Source organism: Peromyscus maniculatus, chromosome 4, assembly GCF_049852395.1.
Source record: "Peromyscus maniculatus bairdii isolate BWxNUB_F1_BW_parent chromosome 4, HU_Pman_BW_mat_3.1, whole genome shotgun sequence".
Classification (NCBI taxonomy): Eukaryota; Metazoa; Chordata; class Mammalia; order Rodentia; family Cricetidae; genus Peromyscus; species Peromyscus maniculatus.
The window spans coordinates 27,247,869-27,271,462 of NC_134855.1; the positions used below are offsets into that span (position 1 = coordinate 27,247,869).

The 23,594-nt window shown below is 35.9% G+C and overlaps 2 protein-coding genes across 7 annotated transcripts in view; one reads left to right on the top strand and one right to left on the bottom strand.

The window, feature by feature from the left end:
* The window catches only part of Acvr2a (activin A receptor type 2A), an 80,052-nt gene extending 64,960 nt beyond the window's left edge, over positions 1–15,092 (top strand). The window contains exons 5-11 of the mRNA XM_006974291.4: positions 84–227; positions 1,966–2,109; positions 3,008–3,153; positions 4,620–4,734; positions 7,560–7,698; positions 10,069–10,199; positions 11,405–15,092. Of these exons, the coding sequence (XP_006974353.1) occupies positions 84–227; positions 1,966–2,109; positions 3,008–3,153; positions 4,620–4,734; positions 7,560–7,698; positions 10,069–10,199; positions 11,405–11,599 (1,014 nt within the window). The 3' untranslated portion in view covers positions 11,600–15,092. The remainder of the gene's footprint in view (positions 1–83; positions 228–1,965; positions 2,110–3,007; positions 3,154–4,619; positions 4,735–7,559; positions 7,699–10,068; positions 10,200–11,404) is intronic.
* Positions 15,093–15,530: 438 nt separating this feature from the next.
* Positions 15,531–23,594, bottom strand: part of Orc4 (origin recognition complex subunit 4) — a 45,306-nt gene continuing 37,242 nt past the window's right edge. For all 6 annotated transcript variants that reach the window (XM_015993055.3, XM_015993053.3, XM_076569430.1 and 3 more), the window contains 4 exons: positions 21,997–22,105; positions 21,130–21,225; positions 20,976–21,043; positions 15,531–17,826 (listed from right to left, as the gene is read on the bottom strand). In XM_015993055.3, the coding sequence (XP_015848541.1) occupies positions 17,638–17,826; positions 20,976–21,043; positions 21,130–21,225; positions 21,997–22,105 (462 nt within the window). In that variant the 3' untranslated portion in view covers positions 15,531–17,637. The remainder of the gene's footprint in view (positions 17,827–20,975; positions 21,044–21,129; positions 21,226–21,996; positions 22,106–23,594) is intronic.

Here is a 23,594-nt window from a genome sequence, read left to right on the forward strand (position 1 = left end):
ATTCTTCAATATACTTACCTTTTTTCTCATTTCAGAATTAATGTCTTATGTTCTGCTTATTCATTATTATTTTTTTTTTCTAGGACCCAGGACCACCCCCACCTTCTCCATTGCTAGGTTTGAAGCCATTGCAGCTGTTAGAAGTGAAAGCAAGGGGAAGATTTGGTTGTGTCTGGAAAGCCCAGTTGCTCAATGAATATGTGGCTGTCAAAATATTTCCAATACAGGTATGTTTATTAAAGTTGTCTGATCTGTCTACCGATATCTTTTTAAAGCTGTAACTGGCTAGAACATTATAGCTCATACACAGACTGTATATTCTAAGGTGACTGTGATAGTGGGGAAGCAGTCTGGCCTTTCTGTGCTGCAGTCACATCTAAGAACGGAATGGTTTAGTGCAGCACTTGGGGTTGTCGGCAGTGGAGGACTCACAATAAAGGAACATAGAGCCAGTCTTTTGTTAATAAAAACTAAAGACGTATTCCAATCACAAAAACCACCTCACCGTCTGAGTAGTTGTCTTGCTATCCCCCTGACAAGAAAGAACAACAGATTGTGTGCTTTGTTTTAGAATTGCTGTTTGGAGCTACATGACCAGACTTTGATTTCTTTTCATTGTACTTTGAGTGTTTCTGTGTAATTATTTCAGTTTGTGTTGGTAACTTCTCAGAGGCAGTGATTCAGGTTTCCATAGGATTGATTTCCTTGTTTTCCTTGAAACGCAGCTGAACTTCTTATGAACCCTGACCTAAGGCAGGCTGCACTGCCGCTTTGCTCCCTTGCTGGTTGATATTAGGGCTTCCATCTTTCCCTTTCTTTGGTAATACATCCCCATGGCTGGTGGCACCCTTGGTATTGAAGTCTTGGATACACATACTCAACCTCCATCACTCCAAAGTTACTAGAGAAACAGTTTACTTAATGTACCTTCTCACCTCATCTAAAGCCTAGCCCCTAGAGTCTTTCTTTATCTTGGCAGCGGTGTGGCTCTAGAAAGAGAAGCATTCTGTTGGGCTAAGATTTGTAGTAAGCTGTGGGAAGCTACTTAAGATGTAAGGAATCTTAACAGTTAGAAAATAATATGGATATTAAGAGTAGAAACAACAGTAGCAGCCATTTTATTAAATGTTTTTATTGACAAAGTATTGATTTATGTATTGTGTGTTCATATATCATACATGAATATACATTCAGTAAGTACTTTAGTGACCAAGAGCACAGTTATTCCTTTACTTCACTGGAAAAGTGATTTTATAAAAATCAGAGGAAAACCTGGAATTTAAATTAATCTTGAATCCAGAGATTTCCTTACCATTACATTATAGTGTAACTCACTTTCATTGCCCTCTCATAGTAAAAAGAAAGTAATCTTTTGTAAGTATACAGTAGACATAGATAACCTGCAGGAATGAGTAATTGATAGTCTAAAAGAAACAGTAGGTATTGTTAGCTTGGGATGGGGGTAAGGGTGGGGCAGACTGAAGAGAGACTGTCACCTATTTAAGGTGGTCACTCTACTGAAATTGATCTTTCAGGGAGATGGTTGTGAATAGTAGCATGCATACTACTATCGTATACTAGTTTCGCACCATACAGTGATTGTAGTAACTTTGAAGCAGGACGTGTTTCTTTTTAAGTTACAGAAATGCAGTGGCTTTTGATGAATACCTGTGTTTGTAAACTTAGCAACACAGAAAAGGAGATTTTGAAGGAATGGGGTGGGATTCTCTAAATAACAAAGATTTATTATGGATTATTGTTATTACCTCTTACAGATTTCTTTTATAAAAAATAACAAAAGGTCACTTGTATTTAGCTTATTTTGTTGATATATCAATTAGACTTAGCTTATTTTGTTATTGTTTTAGAACTTGTTCCAGTAATCTCAACATGATTTATTTTCTTGTACTTTCTGAGTTCTTACCACGCTTTCATCATCATCATCATTATTATTATTTCCTGTAGGACAAACAATCCTGGCAGAATGAATATGAAGTCTATAGTTTACCTGGAATGAAGCATGAGAATATACTACAGTTCATTGGTGCAGAAAAACGAGGCACCAGCGTTGATGTGGACTTGTGGCTAATCACAGCATTTCATGAAAAGGTGAAAAACGACTTAATACTTAAGTTTTGTAAAGCTGGACTTGGCCTTCCAACCTAATGTTAATTGTTGTATTTCAAGAGAACAGTATATTATCACAGTTGATTAATATTTGATCCATATATACATTACTCGTGAATGAAAGTATCACAAAACTAAGGAAAGAACTTTGTAACTAACCCACTAATCATAGAGCAGCCCTAAGCCTTGATTTCCTGTGCTGCAATTGCTTCTCTTAGGGGGACTTTAGACAGCGTTTGTTGTTTTCCATGTATTACTTAGGATACAGTTTGACTCCATGAGCCCTTCTTTTTTTTCTCTTCATTTTTTGCCTGATAATTCTTTAATGATGAACCCACAGTCACTAGCTTGGAATTAGTGCCAAAGCACATGTACTTTCCCCTCATTTTTCATTAAATTTTTTTTTTTTTTTTTTTTTTTTTTTTTAAAGAAAATTCTACTGTGTAGCACAGGCTAGCCTCATCTTTTTGCCTCAGCAGCCTCCCAAGTTCTGGGATTATGGGCTTGCATTACTATGGTCAGCTAAGATACTTGGTTTGTATAATGAATGTCATTCTTGTTAAGTGTAACTGGCTTTATATTTCACTTAGTATTTGACCATAAGGATCATAATAGCTTTAGAGAAGATTTTGATTTTGTAGTCTGTTTTTTTTTTTTTTTAAACTTTCTAAAGTTAGGGAAATTAACTTATTTTGGTAATTAGCTTTTAAAAATCAGTCTTTTGGGGTTGAATGTTCAGTAATGTGAATTGGAAGGAAACTCTATAGTGCTTGATTGATTATGTACTGAAAGGAATGCATTGCCTCCATATCCAAAGCAAAGTTTCCATCTGTGTAAAACTTGCATCAAGAACTTACGGGTGTCTCGCTCTTTTCTTTAGGGTTCACTGTCAGACTTCCTCAAGGCTAATGTGGTCTCTTGGAATGAACTCTGTCATATCGCAGAAACCATGGCTAGAGGATTGGCATATTTACATGAGGATATACCTGGCTTAAAAGACGGTCACAAGCCTGCAATATCTCACAGGTACAGCCAGAGTTGTCCTGTCTTTCTGTTCAACTCACATGCTTATTATTTAAGCCTACTTCTGGGTGAAATTTATTTTTGCCTTGATTATTCAGTCATATTTGAAAATGTAAAGATTTTCATTTTTTAAAATTAGGTTTGAGATTTGACTAGGATGTATTTTGGGTAATGTACATATTAATCTCATTAGTAAAGTTTAATGATGTCATGTTTTAATTTGTCTAATTTCTGAAACCATGTTTGAGAATAAAGGTGTATTTTCTCTATGTCAAAGGAAAAATGATTTTAACTCAAAAATTTGATTTAAAGGTAATTTTTTAATAGATACTCGATGATGAAATTAAGGATAGACTACATATATTCTTTGTGTTTTGAATGAGTGTGGATTCATTCTTGAGCTAAAGTAGAAGGAAAGGTCATTGTGAGGAGAGAGCTGTCCAGTGAAGAAATATTACATGTCCAGTGAAGACTCCGTTACCAAATCTTGAAAATGAAAAGTGCTTGTTCCTGGAAGATAGATTTAGTTTGCCATTATTGGAAGAACATAGGATTGAGTTGTCACCTTCTATTCTGTTTTAAAAATAGCCATGATCAGAGTGATTTAGCAGAGGGATAGTTGAATGTCGCCAGATTCTGATTTTACGAACCATAAATGACTTCTTCAGAAAGGGATCTGCTTTCTTTCATTTTTCTTCTTGAATTTGCCTTCTATTAATATATTCAAACTAATCCTTCAGACCTCCCCAAAGTTGTTATAGGGACCCTGAAAATGTTTTGATACTGAAACAAGTTGATTTCTGGAGCATTCTCCATCCTCTTGTGGGTCAGTATTATGACTTCTGAATGTAACTGTTGGTCACAGCATGGAGACATGCTTGCGGAGTTGTCTTTAAGATGAACCAGATGAATAAGATGTGTAGAAAGAATATTTTCCTGCATTACAGCTGATAGGCTTTCAAAGTACTGGGCCATGCTCTATGGTAAAAGGCTTCTTTGTGTTTGTATTCCAAGAGGTGCTTCCCTACAATAGAGGCCATGCAGTGCAAGGAGGGCGGCAGTGAAGGGCTGTTCTGAAGTAGAAATCTTCACCAAAGATTTTGACTATTTTCTTGTTGTTCTGAAAAACAAGTTTCTATGGGAGTTTGTAACTGTGAGATCTGAAATGTTCCCATTCCCTTAAAGAAATAGTAATTTTATGATTATGTGGGAGTGACATAGATGATAATGTATTTCTGGAATGGCTGTTGTAAAACTGCTTTATGGAGAGGATTCCTTCTTGCTCCTGTTAAAATGGGCTTGTCACTACATTCATGTGCTTTAGACTAGATTGGGACTCTGCCTAAGCATCTTATCCCTTTCTTTGCCTTTCATAATTTTAAGTAACTTCATTTTTATAGCATATTCTCCTCATGTTCAATAGAAATTTTAAAAATAACTTACTTAAAATACTTTTTTTCTATTTGAAGGGACATCAAAAGTAAGAATGTGTTGTTGAAAAACAATCTGACAGCTTGCATCGCTGACTTTGGGTTGGCATTAAAGTTTGAGGCTGGCAAATCTGCAGGTGACACCCATGGACAGGTAAGAACAACCAGTATAAGATGTGAGTAGGAAATAATAAGCACATCTCTTACTTTAGATCAATACCGACTTGATCTGAAGTTGCTGGGGTTGGTTGAGTCATCTAATGAAGAGTGACATATTTTGAGAGGGCAGCATTTTTACATGGCTGTCCCCTTAGGATTAGGCAAGCATAGAACAACATTTAGCTGGGACAGGGTTGTTTTCTAAAATAATTAGTCACAGAAGAATCCAGTTCTTAATAATTTTATCTTTAGGGAGTTCTTAATTTTAACTCAGTTTTTATTGGTTAATTCGTCACACTAAGAGTGGAGGATAATGGTTCACTTCTCACCACAGTGTACTAGGTTTTCCTTCCCATTTTCTACATAATAATTTTCTTGCTTCTTCCTCTTTATTGATTCATTAACTCTTTAATGAATTTAATGTTTTATCTTTGAATTTTTTTTTCTAGAGTTCAGATCTCCTGGAAAGGCTGAAATGAGGTGTCTAACTTCAGTTATTGTTTGCACAAATAGATATAGCATCCTTTAAGAATGCCAAGGAGAGGAGAATACCCATGCATTTTATTCTCACAAAAATGTGAGGCTAGGAAAGCTGCTACACTTGTATAGAATCACTTTTTTTTTTTTTTTTTTTTTTTTTTTTTTACAAGAACAGTTAGTTTAGGGGCAGGAGATGGCCCAGGAATTAAGAGTGCTTCCTGTCTTTGCAGAGGACCAAGTTCATTTCCTGGCTCAGGCTGCTCAGAAATGCCAGTAAGTCCAGTCTGAGGGGACTCAACACCCTTTTCTGGACTCTGTGGGCACCCACAATCACATGTGCATAAAACACCTCCCTGTAGGTGGATTTTTCTTTGGGCCACCAATTTGCAAAAACTGATATGGAGACTTACTATTAATTATTAAAGCATGGCCTTAGCTTAGTTTTGTTCCTAATCTTCTTAGTTCTAATCCTTAGTCTTCTTTCACCTTAAATTAACCCGTATCTTTTAATCTACATTCTTTTACATGGCTCAGTTACCCTTACCTCTGTACAGTCCATCCTGCTTCCTCTCCATTTGGCTGGCGACCCTCCTTTCTTCTTTCCAGAGCTCTGTTCCCAGAAGTTCCGCCTAACCTCTTCCTGCCTAGTTAATGACCATTCAGCTCTTCATTAAGCCAATCATAGCATAGTGACACATCTTCACACAGTGTAAAAGGAATATTTCACAACACGTCTCTGTTAAAAATAAAACAAATATTTGCTTAAAATGTGACATTTCCTACAAAGCCAAAGGATTCTCTCTAGGCTTGCCCGGTTCTCTGTCTTTCAAGTCATTCAAGTTACTTGGTTATTTCTGAGTTTTCATTCTCCTTCCATATCTTGATCCCCAGGAACATAGCTGTGTGCAGTCATGGCACACTACATTCTGTCAATGTTAATTATCAGTTTCAGATTTGGTTCAAGGTTATGTCAGCAGTTGCAGAACATTAGAAAAGCTGACATGATTGAGAATAGAGGCTGTTTTAGGAAGAATATTACTAAAAATGGAGTAAGAAGCCTAGAGACAAATTTCTGTGCTTATTGTATGATTGATAGTCATAGGACAGTATGTATGGGATAGTTTCATCTTTTGGTATTAGAGCAAACTTTATAACTTTTGTTTTGTAATCTATATTTTATGTATGTGTGCTCTGCATTTATACTTGCAAGCCAGAAGAGGGCATCAGATCCTATTATAGATGGTTGTGAGCCACCATGTGGTTGCTGGGAATTGAACTCAGGACGTCTGGAAGAGCACCCAGTGCTTTTAACCACTAAGCCATCTCTCCAGCTGCCTACTTTTTTTTTTTTTTAACCTCATTCATGTCATCTTTTAATGCTCTTACAATTGGATTACAAGATTAGGCAAAATAAGTTATTACCTACATGAGTAAATAGTTTCTCCACTATCGTACCACCTTTCATTCATAAAAGAGGATATCTTAGACTAAAATTAGATAAGCTATAATCCCATAATACAAGAAATAACTTTGGATGGTCTAAATTAAGTGAAAAAGTAGGCTTTGAGAGATATTCGGAATACAGTGTAATGTTTAGAACAGCGAGAGCCAGAGAGCTACTTTATGTTCTGATAAAATCAGTTAAAAATGGAACTTCAAAGCTTCACTGATCTGTCCTTACTTTTTAAAATCTATTGCTAAATGTACATATAACTACCAAAGTCTTGACCAAAGGTTACTTGCCATCCCTTACCGAAGGATGAAAACACCAATGTCTAAGCTGCTTTTTAGATCTGTGTTAAGTGTATTTTAGTCTACCTAAATAGCTCCTAAAATCTCTTAAGCTTTCACATAAAAATGCATTCAAGACCAACTAGCACTAGCTGCCCAAGCATAGTAGCCACAGTTACAGTACTACACAATACCAAACTTTTGGGGGCAAATGTAAATAAAGAAGAATTCTTGAATAAGTAAGATTTTTTACAAGTAGAATTTTAAAAATCTATCTCTGCTAATTATTTTTACATCATCTTAAATGTTTATTAGTGAAGCCCTAAAAAAAAAGTGTTTTCTAAAGGTGTACCTCAAACAATATGCAAAGTGCTCTTTCCTCCATTCTGGCCTTCTCCCAGCAAACCGTTAGTTATTCAGGTCTTTGTGATTCGATCCAGAAGGGAGGACAAGCTCTGTAAGCCTGTCTGGTGAGAGTATCCAGAAGCCATCTTACTTTACCCTGGCTAAATAGACCATATTTGTTTTTTTTTTTTTCTACAAAACCATAAACAAAAATATTAGTTCATAAAGTCAATGAGTACTGATTGCTTTCAAATTCTTTTTCAGGTTGGTACTCGGAGGTATATGGCTCCAGAGGTTTTAGAGGGCGCTATAAACTTCCAAAGGGATGCATTTTTGAGGATAGATATGTACGCCATGGGATTAGTCCTGTGGGAACTGGCTTCTCGATGTACTGCTGCAGATGGTAAGGGAAAACAGCATTTCTTTTTAAAAAGTATATATGCCATATTTATAAAGGGATTACACAAAAAGGTAAATAAGTACATTTTCTTCTATGGACTCCAAAAGGTGGCCGAAGATATAGGAGGCAAGGTGAATTTTGGGGGCTGGGCATGAAAAGAAATGGCTTTGACACTTGGAGGCAGAAGTAGGTCAGACAGCACATACTACAAGAAAATACGTTGCCTAAGAACTTCAGTGTGAGTCTTTCATATCAAACTCTGACTGGGTGTCCTGGGGATGCAGGCCCTATTGTTAAGTAATACACAGTTAAGAGAGGACTCCAGAGGGAGATAAGTGTGAATGATCTGTTCCAGGACCTGGTATGTAAGGCTTTCAGTAACTGTACTGGGGTGCAGTCATACCTGAAAAATGTCAGGTGGTGTTATAGGAATTAAGGAGAGTTACTTGGCGGGGCTTGGGGTTATTTATTGGGGCATTTTTATGGCAAAAGAAAGGTTAGATGTTGATTTTTCTTAAATGCCTTGTATGTGCTCTAAAATACTTAAAAGCAGACTATGTTCACTTTCCCTTTGGCCCTGATTTGCCATGATTTAAAATGATAAAGTGAGTGCTTTAAAATTTGTGTCTAGTTAGTTAAAATCCAGCATTTCTCAAACTTTAGTGTGCATAGCAAACTCTAGGAATCTAGTTAAAAATAAGCCTCTGGAGGGTGGGAAGATGGCTCTGTTATTAAGAGCACTGGTTGCTCTTCCTTCATGGACATCGGTCAATGGCTGTGGTGCACACGTGCAGGCAAAACAACCATCCACATTAAAAAGAAAATACATTAGCCTGGGCTACGTCCTGAGAAGTCTGTGTGTTAATGCCAGTATTGACCTGTGAACCTTGAAATTGAAGATGTCAGTACTAAGTACTAGAAGTGCTAACATAGTCCTTCATCTCTCACAGTGTTCCCACAGGGCTGGGGAAATGGTTTAGTGGGCAGTGCTCATGACCTCATTTTGATCCTGGGTCTTATATGGTGAGAGCCTAGCCTACCCTTCCTTGCAAGTTGTCCTCTGAACTCTCTATGCATGTTGTGGAATATACACACACGTACACACACACACACACACTAAGTGTAGTAATAATAAAAGATGCTTCCTAAAGCACGTGTACAAGGTTGAGTCAGTGCCTCTTTCAGTTCATGGTATTATGTTTGAAGTATTTGGTGTGTGTGTGTGTGTGTGTATTTTTTATTTTATTCATTTATTTATTTATTTTTGGCTTTTCGAGACAAGGTTTCTCCATGTAGTTTTGGTGCCTGTCCTGGATCTCGCTCTGTAGACCAGGCTGGCCTCGAACTCACAGAGATCCACCTGGCTCCGCCTCCTGAGTACTGGGATTAAAGGCATGTGCCACCACTGCCTGGTGAATTTGGTATATTTGAATACTTTGCATAAGGCTCATCTATGTACATCGACTTCTCTCTGGTGAATGATACTGCCAAGTGACCTGTTGTGTTGAGGGGAAAAATATAGATAAAAAGACTTCAGATAAGATTCAGATTTCAGCTCTACTATAGAATAGTCAGATACCTCTGTGCAAAATCTTATTAACTTTCTGAGCTATCTTATTTACAAAATAGAGCACATGCCACCTTCACTTGGAGATAAAATAATAGTAAAAATGTAGGTGTGTCTACTCTGAATAAGAATCTATTGAACATCAGTTATTAACTCCTAAATGCACATTCCTGTCTGAGATCCAAGAACAAGTTGTTTATGTTACTGAATAAATTTTGTCATGAGGGTACATTTTGACATGATAAGAATTCTGGTTGAAGTGAGCTTGTGATTTAAATATAAAAATAAATAGCATTATTTATAAGTATTATAAATATGCTTGTGAGAGAAGACAGAAAATCGCAAAGTGCACTAATTCCTCATGGAAGGTATTTGAACATACCACAGAGAAGTATACTAGGTGAAGCACTGAGTCTCCAGAGGTGCTGACACTATGAATGGTAACGTTCTGATAGAAATTGCTGGAAATGGAAAAGAGGATTATAGCTTTGATTTCTAAATATTGACAATCCTTGTCATATATAAACATGGACATTCAGCATATGTGTTCCAAAACAGCCTGTTGAGGCTGATTGTGAAGATCAAGAATTTGGAGCCAGCCAAAACTATTTAGCTTGACCCTGTCCAAAACAAGCAGCCATCAAAAAACTCCTGAAAACAGACCTTTTGATTTCTCACAGTTAGATTCTGGTTCCCTTGTGATACAAGTTTGGGGGGGTTCATCTCTTTCCTCATAGAGTGCAGAATTGGAGGAGCTTATACTAGTCAGGAAGAATTAAAATGGTTTTCTTCTTCTTACATTTCAGGACCTGTAGATGAATACATGTTACCATTTGAGGAGGAAATTGGCCAGCATCCGTCTCTTGAAGATATGCAGGAAGTTGTTGTGCATAAAAAAAAGAGGCCTGTTTTAAGAGATTATTGGCAGAAACATGCAGTAAGTTTATGCAATTTTCTATTTGAAATTTCAAGAAAACATTTCTTTTTCCAGAGACTAGTGTATCTGTTATGTGCACATTTCTCTTCTGGGACAGTGATCTTCACACAGCAGTTTTGTACTGGAGTTCAAAGGCATAATTAGGGCTTTGTCTAAAGTCACAGAGTCTTGCAGAGAAGGCTCTTCCCTCAGCGGTCTAGTTAAGTTCAAGCAAGTATCTCCTGGTTTGAAAGTTCCATGAGGAAACAAATGCCTGGTCCATGGGAAGCTGGATAGTCTTGCTGATCATTACCTTCTAATGGATGCCATCTTAACACTTATTAAGCACTCAGTTTTCTCTGCTCTATGAAGTCTTACTCATTTCATTCAGGCTTTCAAGACTTGACTTTACAGTTAGAGCAGGCAGAACAGCATAGAATTTTGTTGGTAATTTGGTGTTAATATAACTAGAAACCCAAATGGCAATAAGTAACTACACCCTGAAACCAGAGATTGATTCTTCAAGGGTGACCTTTTAATTTTAACTGCAAGGGAGAAATGCCACTATCAACTAAGAAAATGATAAAATAAATAAATAAATAAATAAATAAATAAAAAAAAATAAAATTGGTACCCACATTAGACTTAGTTGCAAGTCTCCTTGAAAAGGTCAAGCATTGAAATGATCGGATTTATGAATACAAGATTTTTGGAACTTAAAAACATATTCATGTTGTGGATCCCTAATGCTTGGAAAAGTAATTTATTTTGCTGGTATGCAAAATGACTTTCAATAAAAGTGAGTTTTGATCCAGCCACGGTATCTCATGTGCTTGAGGCAGAAGGATCAAGAGTTTGAGGCCAACCATAATGAGTCCATTAAAAAGAGCCAGAGTGGGCTGGAGAGATGGCTCAGTGGTTAAGAGCACTGTCTGCTCTTCCAGAGGTCCTGAGTTCAATTCCCAGCAACTACATGGCGGCTCACAACCATCTATAATGAGATCTGATGCCCTCTTCTGGTGTACAGCAGACTTGCAGAAAGAACAGTTTACATATAAATAAAAATAAATCATTAAAAAAAAAAAAAGAGCCAGAGTGAGTGCTGATCAAACTTGGCTGATCTTGAAGTTATGACCCATGAAAATCACTATTTCTTTATGACAGTGTTAGCCTGTTTCCTATCAGGAGACAATAGCTGTTATGTTTGACTGTTCTTCTCCTTTTAGGGAATGGCAATGCTCTGTGAAACGATAGAAGAATGTTGGGATCACGATGCAGAAGCCAGGTTATCAGCTGGATGTGTAGGTGAAAGAATTACCCAGATGCAAAGACTAACAAATATCATTACTACAGAGGACATTGTAACAGTGGTCACAATGGTGACAAACGTTGACTTTCCTCCCAAAGAATCTAGTCTATGATGGTGGCACCATCTGTACACACTGAGAATTGGGACTCTGAACTGGAGCTGCTAAGCTAAGGAAACTGCTTAGTGTATTTTCTGTGTGAAATGAGTAGGATGCCTCCCGGACATGTACACAAGCGGCCCCTTGTGGAACGCATGGCTCTGGGAGATTTACTGCATCGTCTGCAGCACAGATCCGAAGGGGAGTCGAAGGGAAAAGCTGCAAACTGTCAAGAACTTCTGAAAAATGTACACGAAGAATGTGGCCCTCTCCAAATCAAGGATCTTTTGGACCTGGCTAATCAAGTATTTGAAAACTGACATCAGATTTCTTAATGTCTGTCAGAAGACACTAATTCCTTAAATGAACTACTGCTATTTTTTTTAAATCAAAAACTTTTCATTTCAGATTTTAAAAGGGTAACTTTTTATTGCATTTGCTGTTGTTTCTATAAATGACTATTGTAATGCCAACATGACACAGCTTGTGAATGTGTAGTGTGCTGCTGTTCTGTGTACATAAAGTCATCAAAGTGGGGTACAGTAAAGAGGCTTCCAAGCATTACTTTAACCTCCCTCAACAAGGTATACCTCAGTTCCACGGTTGCTAAATTATAAAATTGAAAACACTAACAAAATTTGAATAAATCAATCCATGTTTTATAACAAGGTATTAACAAATTCACTGTGTTATTTAAGAAAAAATGGTAAGCTATGCTTAGTGCCAATAGTAAGTGGCTATTTGTAAAGCAGTGTTTTAGCTTTTCTTGTACTGGCTTGTAATTTAGGGAAAACAAAGTACTGTTTTTGAAATAGAAAAAAAAATGGTGTCATTTCCCTTCCTTCCCTTCATCTTATATCCAGGTCCCAAAGTATTGCATACTTAAGTAGTACTTTTTTCTTTAAGGTGTGCTGTGTTTGGGAAATATTTGAAAACATAAAGCATGATTTAAAAAATTTTAAGTGAGCTGTGACACTGGAAAGCTCTTCATTTTATCTTTTAAAAATAGATTTTTTTTTCCTATTTATATATGTAAAATTGTGGTGTATTTCTTCTTTTACCAAACAGTGTGTGGGATATTCTTATCACTGTTTTAGGATCACCTCAGGAAGTGTCATTACTCAGAATTCCTCACTCTGCTTTGAGACGTGTAACTATCACTATACTGTGTGGTGCCATCTTGTCAAGTGTAATATTTGATGTCTGTGATGTGAAGAGAATTGTCTTTGGATAGAGATACTGACCTTTAAGCACAGATTTCAGATATTACTGCTTTAAATCAAATCAGGGATAACAAGTTGAACTTATAACTTAAAATATGCAATGACATTTAGAGGTAACCAGTGGTGGTATAAGGAACACAGCCTAGCCTCCCCCAAGTTACTTTACAGCTAACTCTAGATAGTTCATGCCTTATCCTTGCTAAAAGAAAATGGAATTGATGGCAAGTAGGTACCAGAGTGCTTTTCAAACAATGTAACATTAGAATATAATTGGCTTCTTCCTCAAACTTATACAAGCCCAAGTGAAAGATTCCCTGAATTTTAAGATTACCAACAAATAGCCAGTATTATGTTATATACATTTTTGTCGAGTCACTTTAACATCCATACATTAATTTTATAAACTTTTTACATGTTACTATCAGGAGCTCACTGTGAATGCATTATCTTCAGATGGTTAAGACATCATACACTACATTTTACATAAAATGTGCACTAATCTCTGGGAAGACTGAATTAATTATAAACAATACATAGGTCAACATACTCTAAGCAGGGAGGGGAGAGTAATAGCATTCGTTGTGTCTGTATGCCACACCCCATAGAGAATTGTGCTTTGTCTTTGTACCCAAGGTCTCACTGTATTCCTAAGATTGCCTAATTCAGTGTTCACTGTTCTGATTTCTACATATTTGGCCTCTTAAATTCTTGATTTAGGTTTGCTTCCACTTGTAAACTAATCAAGGATAACCATAAGAGAATGTGCATACAAGGAAATTGTTAATCTCCATAAACAGATTTCTGCTGATTGTAAACATTCAACCTCTTTTTAAAAGTGATAAATGAGGGATATTGTGGCTGTCTGGCTTAGGAGAGCACTACAGATAAAATGTTACCAAGACTGGTTCATGATAGAAAATGCTTTGTCTTCATGCTAGGGAAACTTTTTTTTTTTTTTTTTTTTAAAGAAATCTTGGGTATTGTAATTAAATCTAGCTTATCAATTTTAAAACTTGTATTCTCTTGAGAACTACATTAACAGAAAGCCTTTTTTATAAGCAGTAAAGTAAGAATGTTCCAGTGACTACCTGTTCTTATACCTAGTCTTGTTAAAACTTTCTTTTGCAGGGCATTTTAGTGTTTGGTTTACAGTAAGTGCAGAGTGGGCAGATAAAAAGTTTGAGATAGGGACACTGAAAAAGGAAGATCAAAGAATGAAAACTTTTTTTTTAGGGAGATGGCAAACTTAGACCCCTGTAACTTTGTGTATGGTGCTCCTCATGATGTCTTGTACTTTGCCTTTCTGATACCCACCAGAACTGCTGCTCTTACTTACTCTACCTTGCCCAGATCTCCTGTGAGAAATGCTTTATGATCAACTGCCATAGGACTGATGGATTAACCAGTGTTTGAATTTATTTGAAGTCTATCTATGCCCTGCACAGATCTTGTATGTATTTTAGATGCTAGGAGTTATAGCATGTGATTTGTGATTCTTGTTTGGACGTTTTATTACAGGTACCTTGTGAATTCCAGAACAGAGACTGTGCCTCAATGATTGGTCCCATGAACTTGCACTATCTTTCGTGGTGATAACCTGAAAATATAACCAGGAAAAAGAAAAAAACAAAATCCAACACCTTTGAATTTAAAACTAGAATCATGTGTCACAAAATTATGAAAACATTGCTTATATCCCCTTTTCTTATCCTTAGGTAATAGTCACGTTTAAGTAAAATTCAAATGGTCGGGAACAAACCCTCACCAGATCGATGGTAGTTTAGTGGAATAGACTGATTACTGTTTTTTAAAAAAATGCTTCATCAGCTATTTTCCAGTTTCTCTTTTTTACTTTTTTGAAAAATTACTTTTTAGGAACATTTGGTATAATGTGCATAAAATTATTTACAATTTATGGACAAAGATACAAGTAGCATCTTGATTAAACATCATTTACCTCAGATATTCAACCAGCAGTACGTTTTTTATGCAGTCTCAACCCGTATCTCCCTATTTGTTACCTCTCAAAATATTGGTAAACAATTATTTTAGCTTTACTCTGTATTTCTTGTCAGTGTTTTGGGCACAGGTTGTTGTACTACTGTCATATTGTACTTGCTATCTTTTTTTTCTGCAAGTATTTAACAGAAAGATAAAAACGAAAAAAATCCCCATAAAATCCCACCTTGAATAAGTGATTGTTAAATATTGTACAAATAAAATGTATGCTATCCCCATTCCATCCCCATGTTAAATAAAAAATGAATATGGTATTTGCACATGCAGTTTTTCTTTAGCTATGTACATTCTTAAAGAGGGTAATAGTTTTCCAATTTATAGTGAAGTTTCTGCCTTGAGACTTTCAAGGGTAGAGTCATAAAAGCAGGGAGGTTTGTGAATTAGGGCATTTTTCCTTCCATTGTTGTCTAATCAGACTATTTCTACCCAAGTGTCTGTTGGTCCTTACTGCCCATGGAAAGAGTCCAGAGGCTTATTGTTAAAGTGAGTGCATTTCATCGGATTCTGTGCTCACAGGACAAAGGTGAAGGCAACTTAGATTACTGCTTTGAAAGAACCCCCAGTCGTCTTAAGTCAAATCAAAAGGCAATGGTGGAATATGCACGACCACTACAGAAACTCCGTTTTCAACTGCACCTTCTTCAATGTCTAATTCTTTAGATCAGTAGGTAACGTGTCCTTCCCATATAAGACATTACCATATGGAAGTTTGAAAAACAGATTTTAATTTCTCAGAGACATGTGTCTGCATATAAATCAGAGATGCCTTTTAAACAAGATCCAAGTTTCAGTAGGGCACATGGAAGAAGCCTAAGTTGTTTTTCCATCTGTTGACCCAAAGGAGTCTTGAGTTCTTGATTTTCAGTATTTTTCTTCATTGCATAGAATTTTCAAGTCGTACTTTCTGTTCACATTCATTTTGTTTTAGACAACTCAGGCTAGTTTGGAACTAGCTCCTGAAAGTAGCTACTGATCTTGCTTCCACCTCTGAAGTTGTGGATTATGTTACAGTTGTACACTTCCATGCCATACATTATTCTTCAAGTTTTTAGAAACTCACTTTTTTAAAATTAGATTTAATAATGTAGCTTAAACAATGTATGAAGTGAATCTAGCTAAAAAGCTTCTTGCAATATATGCCTATACTTATATGACCTTCATAGTTATTACTGCTTCATTTTTTTTCACAATGATTAAAAATAAAAATTTACCTTGCCTGATTTTAAAGTTGAATACACTGTTCAACTAGATCTTCTCTAGGTGTTACCCAGACAGGAAAGCAGAGGACTCAGCTTTTAAGCAGTATCTAAATAAGTTTGAAATTCTCATGTTATTTTATTACTTTTCTTTCTTGAGAAAAGCTCTTGATATATAGCCCAGGCTGGCCACAAATGCTTGATTCTCTTTTAACAAGTCTCCTACATGGTAGGACTATAGACACTTTGTCCTGCTGCTACAATTTTTTTAATAGGAAAATTTTGCTTTTATTCAGTAGCAATACTAACATGTTAAATATTTTGGAAAAATTAATCACCTCAGAAAATGTGTGTGTGGACTATGTCATTAAACTGCTATGCAAGCCTTAGATTTAATGAGATATGGCTGGAAAAAAATGTCTTAAGACAGAATGCTAAACATTTTATTGTAGGAAAGGAAAGGCTATGGGTTTTTATGACGTGGTATTTGAATGCATAGAAATCTTGCATTTGAGATTTCTTAAGAGCCAAATTACTAAAATATCCTCTAAAATCAGTAAAGAATGTGTTGTTGAGTTTTAGTTTTTAATAACATGAGCTTTAGTGTTAGTCAAACCAAGCTTCATTCTAGGTCACACCAGACATTTTTCCATACTGTAATCCTGGACACTACCACTAGTGTAGTTTTCTAATCTGTAATACAATTAGTTCTGCAGTTAAATACTTTGTAAATTGCACACAGATGGGTTATATATTTTATAAAACCTTAGTATGACCAAATATGCAATCAAATATTCTTGAACAAATGAAGCCAGGGAATGATTAAGTTCCATCTTAAACCTCAAGCTCTTTTACTTTTAGGTCTATGAATTTATGATGTGGACCTTTGACTGACATTCTATGTTCTTAGGGAATTCCTTTTTGAAGCCAATAGCTAACACTGCAAACACTTCTCATTATTTGTAGAAGCAGTTTCCAGGAATCCTTTAAGGTACATGTTAGATGGCAAATTCTGATCCCTTCTGAACTAAAGTAGATCCAGAATGTATGCTTAAAAAATCCCTACAAGAGATTCTGATAAGGCATTCAGAGAAGAAAATGCTGAGTTGTTTGGACCCCTTCCAAACTCTCCTCACTCAGCACAAGTGGGCCAGTCTACTGAACTAGAACACTTGTAATCTGGATAGGACTCAAAATTCCAATGTACACAGCAAAACCAAACCCAACTCCAATCTCTACAGGCTCCTCCTGTAGCTGAAATAATCCTCATGTAATTTCTGGTCCTTGTTGTCTCCTGACTGCTTAGGATTACATCTGGTAAACTGAGTGCTTAGTTGAAATAACCTTTTCCAATGGACCACATACATTCTACAAGAGTATCAAATCATCATATGGACTATCCCTAAAATAGTCACATTTTATTTGTTTGAATTGCTACTCATGTAGTGCAATTTAAATCAAGGGAATTGTGTGTATATGCAGTCATGATTCAACACGTAGCCAAGATAATAAGTGCAAGTTTCTCATAAATAATATTTATAAACAAGGAATGTAATAACATATCTTGTTAAAGGGCAGTAGCTTTTAGTTCTTTACAGAAATGTACTTAAAATGTTCAAAGCCAGCTGAGTGAGGATGTTGCCCACTGTCTGACATCTGTAGGGCAGTTGGAGTACTTCTGTAGAGCATTCATAATTTGAGTATTATCCAAAAGTAGTTTCACTAGCTGGTATTCTCTCTGTGAATTCACTGAAGTTCTTTCCATGGGTTTTATTAATTCCAACTGTTGTAAATGCTCAAATGCCTGAAAGATAAAAGACAGAGCTTAGACTAAAGGAGAAAAATGTCAAATCCAGGGTAGTTACTGGTTTAAGCAAGCTGGGAAACAGTGACAGGTTTTAAAAAAAGGAAGAGAAATCAGCACATTTGAAATATCTTTTCCCCAAGTGCATCCTTCCATACTTGAATTTATATTAAAATCTTTATTTTATTTTTACATTTTTTTTTTCAAGACAGGGTTTCCCTGTGTAGCTCCAGCTGTCCTTAAACTCAGAGATCTTCCTGCCTCTGCTCGTGCTGGGATTAAAGGTGTGCGCCACCATACCTGGGTTATAAAATCTTCTTAATGAACTCCAACTTTGTTCATGACAGACAGGGGAGGAAGAAAGAAAGAAAAAAAAGAACGGAAGAGAACAGGAAAGATACAAATATAGTTAAAATAACTTTTAGGGATGGGAATTTACCTCAGCAGTATAAAGGGCTGGCCGCCTACCACCACTAAACAAAACGGTAGTTGCCCAAACCCCAAGTTTAATCAAATCCATAAAAACTACATTGTTAATTTTACCTGAATCTTAACAATGATAATGTTTTGTTTCTAGGCTGGTCCTTATCATAGGTTCTTCTTTTCTAGTAAGTGCTGGATACTGTACCTAAACCTGCACCTTCCACATTCTAATTCTGAGCTATGTAGCTCCCGTCTTTTGTCTACTACTTTGATATTAAAAACCTAAGAATCTGAGAAGACTAACTAAATAGGTTACTAAAAATTGCAGTTTGTTTCAGTCTCAACAAAGCCTTACTGTACATTCAAGTTAAACAGCTGTACAGCAATAGATCAGTGTCAACTTAGCCATGGTCAAAGAAGCTTTCTCCTGCAGTAGATGGGAACTAATAGAGACCCACATCTGGACAAAGTGCAGAGAGAAGACCTTGGGACACTGTCTGAAATAGGACTTTTTTTTATCAACCCCCTCACCTTAGGGCTCAAGGAAACTGAAAAGGAGGCAAAAGAAGATTTTAAGAGACAGGGAATGGATACCAAGGAAACAGTGTCTTCCAGAAACAACAGAACTCCAAAAGGCTGTGACAGCCAGCACACAACATGCACAGGTCCAAGCCAGATGGGGTCCAAGTGCTAAGATGGGGAAGTAGACATGATCTCTCATCCCCAACCAGGAAGCTATCCCCAATTAACAACCTCTCACAAAGGAAAAATGTGCTTTTCTAAGGGAGTCTCAGTATACCAACCTCACTTAAGGGCAGGGACCATGGCCAGTAGCAGATGGCCAACACAAAATGAACTCAAACGTATTTGGAGATTTTTTTTTTTAGTCCCAACAACTGGTCTTTTGCTTGTATATCATGGTTTCCAATTTTGTTTGTATGGGTTCTGTTTGTGTCTCTGCCTAGATGTGTGCTTTCCCCTGCTATTTCATTGTTTGTCAGTTTGTTCATTTTGTTTTATCCTTGCTTGTCTTGAGGGAGGAGACAAAGAAGGCGTGGAGCTGGGGAGAGAGAAAAAAGGCATGGAGTTGGGGAAAGAGGGGGGAAAAGAGGGGAGGGGGGAAGAGAGACAGAGAAAGGCATGGTGTTGGAAGGGTGATGAGGTGGGAAGAATCTGAGGTAGGGGAATCCATGACTGGAATACATTGTATGAAAATAAATACTTTCAATAAAGCATAAATAAAAATTAAAGAATAAAACAGTTTACCAACTGTAACACAGGGAGAGATAAAAAAGGCCCAGAACACTATAAAGCCTACCATAAGCAAAAGACCCTGTAAAGTGTGGTCCAGACCTGGGGGTGGTGGAATGTTCATTTTATCCCTAGTCAATCAAGTTCCTGTCCATGTTCCTCTTAGTCACTTTAACAGAGCTCTTAATTGTTTGCTTCCTCTTACTCTATAACTCATATATTACTTTTAGAACCCTGATAACTCTAGGTTTGTTATTAAGGAAAGAAAAAACTACACCGATGACATACTAAAACAGTGACACACTCAAGTAGATTCTTGAGCATTTGATTCTTACAGTTCACTGTGAAAAGTATCACTAGAATACATTGTTTATCATAAAAGTTCTAATTTAAGAAAAAAAGCTCAAATGCCATTCATTTTGAAAAATGAGAAAATATTAGATTCTTCAGGCATACATAGCTGAACAAAACTGAAAAAATATTTCCAAGTTGCGGAATAGACCCTATTTTAAAAGGTACAAAAAAGCAGCTATAAATTATTCCTAAACATGCCCAAATGCCCTTTTCACAACTACAGGAGACAACCAGTCAGGAGGTTAGGGGAAAAATCCATCCTACGACTGGTGCTGCTCGAAGAACTGGTAAGACTGTGCTCACTTGTAAAAATGGCTACAGGAAAAGAAATTTGGATTATGCTTTATAAGTAAGCCAAAGGATCAGGCTTCCACTGCTTAAAAAATAAAGATTTTTATTTCCATATGCACCCCTCTACACCACTGTGCCAACAATGGACAATCAAGCCCTTAAAATATGTGGGTCTGTATTTATATTTTATTTAGTTTTCATTAACTATAAACTTAAAAACTCTGAGACTGAATTATTTAGAAAAATGAGTATATTTGGTATGATTTTAATGTAAATCTACTTTTTTAGCTATGTATTTAATAAATTTAAAGGAACAAATGTCTAATGCATATTTATTAAATTGGGACCTATTTTGTAATTTTGTATAAATATGCCAAATTTAAAAAATATAAAAGAAAATACTTCATGAAATATTTAATCATAGATTTGAAAATATTTTTAATAGACTGAGTTATATTGTTACAAGTTATCTGATCTTTTATTTCCTATGTCTACTAGAAAACCTAAGACTATATAATGTGATTCCGATTTTCTTTGGAGTGGAGGAGTATACTGTAGGATATCATTGTCAAATTGTAAACTGATAACTTACCACAAATAAAACTTAACATTTGTGATTACAGTTGTAATATAAGGCAACATAGTTCCTTTTCAGTATGCAAGTGCTAAGAACAGACAGTAGAGGGCAATGTATCTTCAAAAACTCCAAAACAGGCTGCCTATAGAATTAAGAATTTCTCTAATGAAATACCCAAACATTCAAAAAGTTATGAAATATATAAAAAAATGAAGTTGGATCTGATGAAAACTATAAGCAAGTCAAACCATACCTTCATGACCACAGGTTTCTCAAAGTTATAAACAGAATGAGCCTTTCTTTGAATAAATTTCTGAAACTCTGCAAAGAAAGCAATGAGAATATTAGTACTCTCCAACAAGAAGCAGGGAAGAAATCTGGAAGAAATGGCGAACTTTTCATCTCACCATTATAGACCATTTGAAAATTAAAGGGCTCTTCTTCATAGATGTCATTTAAATGTTTCATTGCTATTATAAGACAGATTTCCAAGACTGATAGACCTGTAATAAAGGAGATAAACTCTTGAGCAGTATGACACTGAAATGATCGTGCTCCAGAAAATAATTACTATAATATATGGTCAAGGCTTTGAAGGGTAGAGGAGGTTGGGATTCCCTTTATTTAAAAGTATTCCAAACACTATTATCTATAAAAACACAAGTAAGTCTTTTAACTTCCCTGAACATAGTTGTTATTGGTTTTTTTTTTTTTGGGGGGGGGGTTGCGGTGTGGGAAGGATCTGCAAAATAAAAGATCTTTCTAAACTTAAAGGGATGTGTTATAAGTATGAAAAGTTTGATGCTATATGGCCCGCAACAAACAGCAGAAATTGTGATTATCATGCAATTTCAAATAACATGCTTTTGGGAGGCATTTATGCAGAGAAGTTTTGGAAATTATATCTAAAACTGTGTGCATATCCTCTACCTCCCCACCCCCATCCACTGGAGAGAAAAATGTTCCATTTTCAAAAGGGAGGGTGAACCTCAAATGACAAAATACCAACAAATACAGTAGCACTTAGGGTAAGCAAGGAGAACATTTTCAGTAGCCCTACCTGGAATTGCCATTGGCATGGGAGGTAGAATATAGCTTCTTTCACTTTAAGTAACTGTGATAATACACTGCACAGTACTAAAAAGCTGTAGGAATATGAAGTACTCTCTACACAATGCGCCATGCTCAATACTAATTATAATTTTGGAAAATATCTAAATCCAAACTTTTAAAATCCAAAAGTTAAAAGAAAGACTAACAAAGCCGTTTCTCACCATGTACAATACTTGCTTTAGAATCCAAGCTACACAAATGCTGTGCCTCCATCAGATCTGCTGAAGTCATAAATGGATGTGATACTGTTACTCGATTTAAAGCAAGCATCTAAAGAGAGATGTATTAAAAACTACTTATTTACTTGAATACTTTGGAGATATTCTAGAGCAATTAAAAAAATTATAGTTTATTCTTATAAGAAACTAGAGAAAGTTAACCTCAAACTTTGCTCCATGAAAATGATGCTGCCGTCTCTATGACTTTGCACTTGAATTGTATTTACTTACTGTCCAAAAGAAAAGCATTAAAAGAAATGTTCAACAAGAAGAAACTGAAAATAAGAATACTATTTAAAACTCAGTCACCTATACCTATGTGTTGTACAAATTTCTACAAATAATGTGTAAAGGTAAGTAATAGTTTAAAAGTAAGCAATTTTGAAAACAATTTTAACACTGGATACAACTATCTTCTTCACTTAGTTTTCCACAAGCAAATAACCAGCTCCTGGGACTAAGTTTTCACCTCAATTAACAATTTCACTGTATTAATTTATGTGTTGAATATAAGTATTTAGTGTTTGTAGATGTAGCAGATATAAACACATAGCATTAGGTTAAATGTGCACTTCAGATACTCCACAGTTAAGTTAAAAACAAGAGATTAGACTTCATTGTACAAGTTGAGACTCTGACCATTTGTGGCTCTTTTTCTATTTTTTTTCTGCTTATTACATTTCTTAAAAAAGAAACAGAATAATCTATCTATATAATATACCATACTATTATTTTATAAAATAACTTTTATAGAGTTGAAGGCACTGTGTTCCTGATTGTACTGTACCCTTTGCCTCAAAATAGCCAAGAATATATTAATGTACTCATATAAACTTTGCAATTCTCTACTCTGAAGGTATAACTAGATAACACAATTTAACTTTCAAGCTTTCTATAAAATATGCAATCCAGTTTCAGAACTTATCTTCTCATGAAAATTTATGAAGAGAATTTATCTGCACTGTGATTTCAATTCTAGTTCATTCATTTTCTATTGAGCTCCTTTGTATATACCCACAATTACTCATTTCCTGTTGATAAACATCTGCCATTTTCATTTTTCGTAATGATAAACAAGGTTGCAGTAAGAAAAGAAATTTCTTACATGTTGTCTTATACATCTTTATGTATGTGTGGATGGATGGTGTCTTAGGGTTTTTATTGCTGTGAAGAGACACCACGACCATGGCAACTCTTATAAAGGAAAACATTTAATTGTGTGGCTTGCTTACAGTTCAGAGGTTTAGTCCATTATCATCATGGTAGGAAGAAAGGCAGCATGCAGGCAGATAATGGTGTTAGAGAAAGAGCTGAGAGTTCTTATATCTTGACTCACAAGCAACAAGAAGTGGTCTGAGCCACAAGGTGTGGCTTGAGTATATATGAGACCTCAAAGCCCACCTCCATAGTGACACACTTCCTCCAACAAGGTCACACCTACTCCAACAAAGCCACACCCCCTAACAGTAGCAATACCAATCAGCTTATGGGAGCAATTACATTCAAACTACCGGATGAATTCATAGATCTTTAATGTAAGA